General features: G+C 52.5%; 1 protein-coding gene across 1 annotated transcript in view; it reads left to right on the plus strand.

Moving 5' to 3' along the window:
* Window positions 1-884: 884 nt before the first annotated feature.
* The window catches only part of CCNT1 (cyclin T1), a gene marked incomplete at its 5' end in the record, with an annotated part of 8,333 nt that continues 1,370 nt past the window's right edge, over window positions 885-7,847 (plus strand). The window contains 8 exons of the mRNA XM_017728681.1: window positions 885-977; window positions 1,226-1,354; window positions 2,172-2,232; window positions 3,510-3,572; window positions 4,226-4,271; window positions 6,811-6,974; window positions 7,290-7,360; window positions 7,688-7,842. Of these exons, the coding sequence (XP_017584170.1) occupies window positions 885-977; window positions 1,226-1,354; window positions 2,172-2,232; window positions 3,510-3,572; window positions 4,226-4,271; window positions 6,811-6,974; window positions 7,290-7,360; window positions 7,688-7,842 (782 nt within the window). The remainder of the gene's footprint in view (window positions 978-1,225; window positions 1,355-2,171; window positions 2,233-3,509; window positions 3,573-4,225; window positions 4,272-6,810; window positions 6,975-7,289; window positions 7,361-7,687; window positions 7,843-7,847) is intronic.

Consider the following 7,847-nt stretch of genomic DNA (forward strand, 5'->3'; position numbering starts at 1 on the left):
CGGGAGCGAGTGCGGGGAGAGCCGAGTGTGTTGGGGATCGAGGAGAGCCCGGCCCCGGAACGGGGAGATCAGTGCTGGGGTGTCGGGAAGGCCCGACCCGGCTCTCGGAGCGGGGGAAAGCCGAGCCTGTTTTTGGTTCTGGAAATGCCATTTTGGGGGCAGGGAAAGCTGTGCCGGCATGATGGAAAGGCTTGGGAAGGCCTGACCGGCGCGGGAGCGGGGAGAGCTGTGCCGGGGTGCGTGGAAGGGAGCGGAAGGCCCGGTCCGGCTGCGCCGAGCCGGTTTTGGGATCGAGGAGATTTCGGGAGTGGGGAAGGGAAGACACGGCCAGAACGGGAGCAGGGAGAGCCGAGCCCGTTTCGAGATCGCGGAAATCCCGTTTCAGGAGCAGGGAAAGCTGTGCTGGGGTGTCGGGAAGGCCCGGCCTAGGAGTGGGGAGAGCCGAGCCCGTTTTGGGATTGAGGAAATGCCGTTTCAGGAGTGGGAAAAGCTGTACTGAGGCGTTGCGAAGGCGTGGTAAGGCTCGGCCCACGAGTCCCCGCGAAAGCCGAGCCTGTTTTGGGACCAAGGAGATCCCAGAAAGGGTTTTGGGAGCAGCGAGAGCCGAGCCTGTTTGGGATGGAGGAGACCCCATTTTCGGAGCAGGGAGAGCTCTCCTGGGGTGTCGGGAAGGCTCGGTTTGGGAATGGGGAGCGCCGAGCCCATTTTGGGATCGAGGAGAGCTCGTTTTGGGAGTGGGGAGAGCTGTGCCGGGATGCAGGGAAGACCTGCCCTGGGAATGAGGAGAGCCCGTCCCTTCCTGGTGCTGTTGGCCTGTGGGATCTGTTCCAGCGGCTCCCCTGAGCCTGCCCGGGGGTCTCTGCTTCGGCTGCGCTGTTCCTTAACCCCTTCCCAGCTCCCAGCTCACCATCAACACGGCCATCGTGTACATGCACCGCTTCTACATGGTGCAGTCCTTCACCCAGTTCCACAGGAACGTAAGTGCTGGGATCTGGGGAGGGTGGGCGGCGCTGGGAACCCCAAATCCACTCCTGTCGCTGCCTGGGCGGGGGGCCCACCTTGGGAAGGGGTTTGGGAAGGGAGAGGGACCCTCTTCTCTCTCCTGGTGGTGGCTGGACTTGAACAGCCTTCGTTCCCTGAAGGAATATTGAGAATCCACCTGATTTATTTGCTTTAATCGTGAATTTAGTGACTTTTTAAGCAAACAGAGTGTTTTCCTCCACAGTCGGTGGTGCCAGCAGCGCTTTTCCTGGCAGCCAAGGTGGAGGAGCAGCCCCGGAAGCTGGAGCATGTAATCAAGGTGGCACATGCCTGTCTGCACCCCCAGGAGCCTCTGCTTGACACCAAGAGTGAGGTAAGTGTGGGGATGGAGCCTTGGGATGTGCTGTGAGCGCTGGAGGCCCGAGGAGTGGGAATGGCATCCGGAATTGCGCGACTCCGGTGGCTCCTCGACCCTCCCGAGGTGCTCAGGGGCAGCTTCTCAATCCAACCACTCCTGCTACGGAGAGATTTGGGCTTCCCCGCTCTGTGCAAACCCTTTTCTCTTCTGCTGCACACCTGGATCCAGGTGTGCTGTGTGCCACTGTCCCTGGAATGCTGCCGAGGAGGGTGTGGACGCAGGTGTGGAGCAGAGGAGCTCCACTGTGGGAGAAGTTTGTCCCCACACCTTTCTCAGTGGGTTAAAAACGTTGCTGATCCCTCATCTGTCCAGACAGCCCCTTTTACCTGGAGCTAAGCAGCCAGTCCTGCTGGAAGGGGCAGCTGTTTCCAGGGAAACTTGCAGAAAATTAAAAAAAAAAAAAAAAAAAAAAGACAGGAAAAGCAGCTGATTCCTGCACTGCTCGTGTGCCACCCCAGGAGAGTGGGGGACCAGCACCCAGGGCCCACCCAACACTCTGCTCCCTCTTTCTTAGAATCCCCAGATGGTTTGGGTTGGAAGGACCTTAAATCCCATCCCATTCCACCCACCTGCCAAGGGCAGGGACGTTTTCCACTAGCCCAGGTTGCTCCGAGCTCCATCCAGCCTGGCCTTGAATACTTCCAGGGAATCTGTGCCAGTCCCCCTGTGCAGGGAGATTCCCGTTTTTGCCCCGGAGAGAAGGGTGTTAGGAATGTGCAGGCTTGATCCGAGTGCCTCTCCGTGAGTAACCTGCCTGTCCTCTCAACCCCAGGCTTACCTGCAACAAGCCCAAGACCTGGTCATTCTAGAGAGCATAATCCTACAGACCCTGGGTAAGTTCCTCGAAGCGGCCGGACTGCCACACGAATCCCAGAGCCAGGAGAATTCCACAGGCTGGAGAGCCTCACCCCTTCCACAGAGTCCACACAACAAACCCCGTTTTTCAGCCCGACTCCTGTTTTAACATCAATTTTTCAGGTGTAACTTGTGCCAGGCTCAGTGCTGAGAGATTTAAGTGTGGTTTATCTCTTTTTTTTTTTTTTTTTTTCTTCCCTAAAAAATCCAGGATTTGTGCTGCCTGGACATCGGCCCCTGTCCTGGGTTGTGCTTTCCAGCTCAATCATAGAATCGTGGAATGGTTTGGGTTTGAAGGGACCTTAAAGACCATCCAATTCCAGGCCATAATGCTCCAGTTCTGTTGCAGGAAGCAGTTTGTACTGAGAGATGTCTTAAAAAAATGTTGAAAGTGAATATTTTGGTCAAATAATTAAAAGGGGGGAAAATCCCCAGAACTCAACAAACCAGGAGCAGTTTCTGGGTGTTTTTGGAAGTAGTCTCCATGTAGGGCTGTGGCTGGTGGAGCTGGTGCCTTGTTTCTTTATCAAATGTACTGTTAAAAGTTGTTTTCACTAACAAATCTTCTGTTTCAGAGGCAGTTTGTAGGTAGATTTTCCCTCCAAAAGAGCAGGATTTGTTACTCCTGACTGGATTCAGAGCAAACACCCCATGTCCCTCCTTCAGTAGGGGCAGAGGTGTTGTGGGCCACAAGCCTGTGGCTAAACCAAGCCCAGTTCTGCAACCTCTCAGTTCTCCAGTGGCCTTTTTGAACATCCCAGTTCTCCCAGAACATTCTGCAGATCTGCTGCACACATGGACCAACTGGAATCCTTTCTTCCCTTTCAAACATAATTCCCAAACTGAGGAGGAAACAGGAGCGAGGATTAAACTCAGATGCCCTCAGTGCTTTAGGCCCGTTCAAAGGGAAAACAATCTGCTTCCTCTCAGCTTTTTGGGTGAGAGAAATTCCTTGGAGCAGATGCCATTGTCTTCGCCTTCCTCCCAGCTGCTTCAAGGGGCTTTGTCCTGCTATTTTTAAAATCCTTAATAGTTGTTTTGTTTCCAGTGAGGCCTTTCAGAAGTTGGGAGGTCTGGGAGCACCAGAGACCTTCTGGGTTTGTAGCTGGAGAACTTGAGGCTTCTGGATGCAGGAAAATGGGCTCCTCTATTCCTGCCCAGCTCCAAGCAGGGCTGTAGGAGGGAAGGGGTGCAGGAAATGTGGATCCAGGGCTGTGCTGCTGGTTCTGATGGTCCTTTCTCTGTGTCCTTCCAGGGTTTGAGATCACTATTGACCATCCCCACACCCACGTGGTGAAGTGCACCCAGCTTGTCCGAGGTGAGAGGGAATTGGGAGGAAAGGGCTGGGGAAATACGGGGGAATGTCCAGCTGGAATTGCTCCAGAGCTTCCCAGAGTCCTGGAATGGTTTGGGTTGGGAGGGCAAGGACAACTTCCACTTGCCCAGGTTGTTCCAACCTGGCCTTGGATGCTGCTAGGGATGGGGCAGGCACAGCTTCCCTGGGCAATCAGCACCTCCCCACCCTCACAGGGAGGAATTTCTTCCCACTGTCCCATCTAAATCTCGCCCCGGGGAAAACCCCCTTTCCTTCTCCCCCTGCCACTCCAGGTCCCATCTGGAGTCCCATTTCAGCTCTCTTGGAACCTGAAAGGCCACAACAGGGTCACCCCAGAGCCTTCTCCAGGCTGAACAATCCCAAATCTCCTCGGTTATTCTCCCAGGAGAGCTGTTCCATCCCTCTCATTCTCAAAACAGAGGCAGTTTTAGATGATTCTGGCTCCGCTGAACCACCCACAAATCTCAGTGAGCATGAGCAGGAGTTCCCAAAATCCTCGTGGCTGTGGCCTGCAGCTGCTCAATCCGTGGGTGGCCTGTGGTTCTTGCACTAAAATATGATAATATGAAAATATTGATAATATGAAAATATGCAGATAACACCCTGATTTTTCCTTTTTCTTTTTTTTCTTGCAGCCAGCAAGGACTTGGCACAAACTTCCTATTTCATGGCTACAAACAGGTTATTATTTTATAATTTTATAATTGATAATTTATCTGCTGCCTGTGACCCCAGAGGCATCGTTCAGTCACGGAGCAGCTGGGGATCCCGCAGGAAGAGCCTTAAGAAAGGGTTCCAGCCCTTTTTCCTGCCAGCTGCTGGGTAAAATGAGCTGGAAAATAAGGCAGATGGAATCCTCAGGAGCTTTACTGCTTATTTGATAGGAATTTAGTTGTGAAAGTTTAAAAAAAAAGCCAAAAACCCCAAAACTAACCAAAAAGATGGAGGGGAAATGGATACATACATTTTTCCTTGCTTACTCCTTGGGTGTTGGAGTGTTTTCACTCAACAAGGTGCTGTGGAAATTGGCCCTGAATATGGTTTGTACCCCAAAAAAGGCTGATTTAGGGCATAAATGAAGAAAAATCAACCCCAAGTTTTTTGTATGGGTTGTTTTGCCCCTAAGTTTTCCCTGGAAAGAAAAATCATCTCCAGATTCTTCCTCTGATTCGTTTTGTCCCTAAATTTTCACTGCCAGCCTGATGCCAGCACTTTTGTTGGGATTATTTTTAAATTCAATTTCCTGGATTTTCAGCTTCAGACAAATCACGGAGTTAATGTTTGGAACAGACAAAAAAAAAATCGTGGACATGGAAAACATTGAGGTTTTGGGAAATTAGGGAGGGAAAAGTGGTTTGGGTGCCAGCACAGGTGAAGCTGCAGGGCCAGAGATGCCTCCAAGCCCTGGCTGGGAATGTCTGTGGGCACGTGGTTTCCCTTTTCCACCTGGGAGGTGTTGCCTGCTCACCTGCACTGTTTGTTGAAGGTGTTTCGGGCTCCAAAGGGCACCCTGTGGATTTCCGGCCTTGGGAATGTGGTGTTGGTGATGTTTGGGTAAACACAGCCCTGAAACCTGTTTTATCCCTGCAGCAAGAATTTCAAAGCCACGGGATTAGGAGTTAAGGCTGTAATTGAGGGAAATCCAGGCAGAAAGTATGAAGAAGAGCCTCAGTTTTGTCTGAGAGAGCCAGTTCTGGGATGAACTGCATTTATCCTTGTGCTCCCTTTGGTTTCGTTCTGGGGCAGAGTTGAGGCTTTTTGTTATCCTTGAGTTCGCTCTGCCGAGGCTCTGAATTCCCTGGGTTTGACTTCCCCTGGATAAACCCAGTGTCCACGAAACTTCAGGATTTTTGGATGTAGATGCCAAACTTCTGCCTCTCCACTTCTCACCGATGGAAAAATCTTGAATAGGGTGGTGGGGAGATGGTGCCATGTGAGGGCTTGGTGGCATAATTCCCAAAGGGCCTGTTCAGGAGTGGGCAAATCCCACACTCAAGACTTGCTTCTGTGTTTCCTAAAGCTCTGATGTTCCTGCAGGATCCTCGTAGTCCCTCAGTTCTCCCGGTCCTGGTGCTGCCCACACCCCCCAGCACTGATGGCTGAGCTGCCACGTGGAAAATCAATTTATTAATGAAAATACGTGATAGGTCACCTGGCTCAGGTTTTCCTGAGTCACTCCAGCATAGAGTGTATTCCTAAAAATCCTTTGGGAAAGATCAGACCCTTCCTAAAGCTGAAAAGGACAGGTTTGCTCCTTGAATGCCATCCAGGAGTTGTGCTTGGAAGTTCCTCCCCAGAGCAGAGGTGGGGCTGGCAGGTGACCCCAGCACTGACTTCCGTCCTTGGAGATCCCAAATTTCCTGTAGCAAAACAGGGATGAACAAGGCAACCAGTGGAGGAGACCCCAAGCTTCCTGTAGCAAACCAGGAATGAACAGAGATGGAGGAAATCCCAGCTTTCCTGTAGCAAAACAGGGGTGAGCAAAAAACCGGACAAATTTCTCTGCTCCCCAGTGACTTTCCTGCTTGGAGGGGAATCCCAAATTTTCCACATCAAAACAGGGATAAACAGGGCTATCAGTGGAGGTAGATCCCAAATTGCCTGTAGCAAACCAGGGCTGAACTTCTCCTCAGAGCGGAGGCTGGCAGGTGACCTCAGCACTGATATTCCTCCTTTGGAGGAGATCCCAAATTTCCTGTAGCAAACCAGGGCTGAGCTTCTCCTCAGAGCAGAGGCTGGCAGGTGACCTCAGCACTGATATTCCTCCTTTGGAGGAGATCCCAAATTTCCTGTAGCAAACCAGGGCTGAGCTTCTCCTCAGAGCAGAGGCTGGCAGGTGACCTCAGCACTGATATTCCTCCTTTGGATGAGATCCCAAATTTCCTGTAGCAAACCAGGGATGAGTTTCTCTTCAGAGCACAGGTGGGGCTGGCAGGTCCCCAGTGGCTTTCCTCTTCAGAGAAGCTCCCAAATTACCTGTATAAAAACTGAACAAAAACTGATGGAGGAGAACCCAAATTCCCTGTAGCAAACCAGGCCCGAACAAGCGAAGCGGTCCCGAAGCCCCGCTGTGCTGGAGCGGGATGGAGCTGGCTGTGCCCCAGGGTCTTCCTGGGGAGGTCCAGAGGGCCACCCCCACGTTCCCCCCCATGTCCCGCGTGGATCTGCAGCTCAGGCGTGGGAGTTGATGGCTTTTTGTTTTCTCTCCCGGTGACGTCAGCCTGCACCTGACCACCTTCAGCCTGCAGTACACCCCGCCCGTTGTGGCCTGCGTCTGTATCCACCTGGCCTGTAAGTGGTCCAACTGGGAGATCCCAGTCTCCACGGACGGGAAGCACTGGTGGGAATACGTTGATGGCACTGTAACTCTGGAGCTCTTAGATGGTAAGTTTGGGAGCGAGGTTTTTCCCCTGCAAAAGGCTCTTAAATTATTTTGGCATCGCTGGTCCTGGGTCTGATGTTCCAACACCACTTCACGGGCTCCAGGAGTTCAGGGCTTGCTGAGGTTTTCCAGGGCAGCAGCAGCTTCTGTAGCAGCACAGAGAAATGAGTTTGAATGGGTCAGTGATTCCAGTTGTCAGAATTCCCCTCCTGGAGCAGCTCCATCCCACCAGTAGCTCCATCCATCAGATGAGGGGGTTGTCCTCATGGACTGGGGCTGCTCTGACTCTCCCGCTTGGGTTTGTGTCTCCTCTGCAGAACTGACCCATGAATTCCTGCAAATCCTCGAGAAAACTCCCAGCCGACTGAAACGGATCCGGAATTGGCGGGTAAGAAACTCGGACACGGGCTGTGATTCCTTTGGGAATCCCAATGCAGGACAGCAGGGGAGGGAGGTGTGTGTGGAATTGGGATACTGTATGGTGCTTGTGGTGCTCAAGTTCATCTGTTGTGAATTAACTTGTACAGAACTTTGGTTTTCCAGCTGCACTAGCAGCCCTGCTTCTTCCAGGGGTTGGGAATTTTCCCACAAGGAGGGATGGGAGCAAAGTGGATCTGTCTGTAAAGAAGACCTTGCCCTGTCCTGGTGAGCTGCTTGATTTAAACCAGCTCCAGCGACACCCCAAGTAAACACCCGGTGATCTGTTTCATTCCAGGCCTCTCAAGCAGCCAGGAAATCCAAGACTGACGACCACGGCGAGGACGAGAGCCTGTCAGAGCAGACAATCCTCAACATGATCTCCAGGAACAACAGCTCGGACATGAACATCGCTGGGCTCATGAGCATGTCCACGTCCTCCACTGCTGGAGCAGAGC

The sequence above is a fragment of the Corvus brachyrhynchos genome, unplaced genomic scaffold (genome assembly GCF_000691975.1).
Source record: "Corvus brachyrhynchos isolate BGI_N302 unplaced genomic scaffold, ASM69197v1 scaffold193, whole genome shotgun sequence".
NCBI classification, from domain to species: Eukaryota; Metazoa; Chordata; class Aves; order Passeriformes; family Corvidae; genus Corvus; species Corvus brachyrhynchos.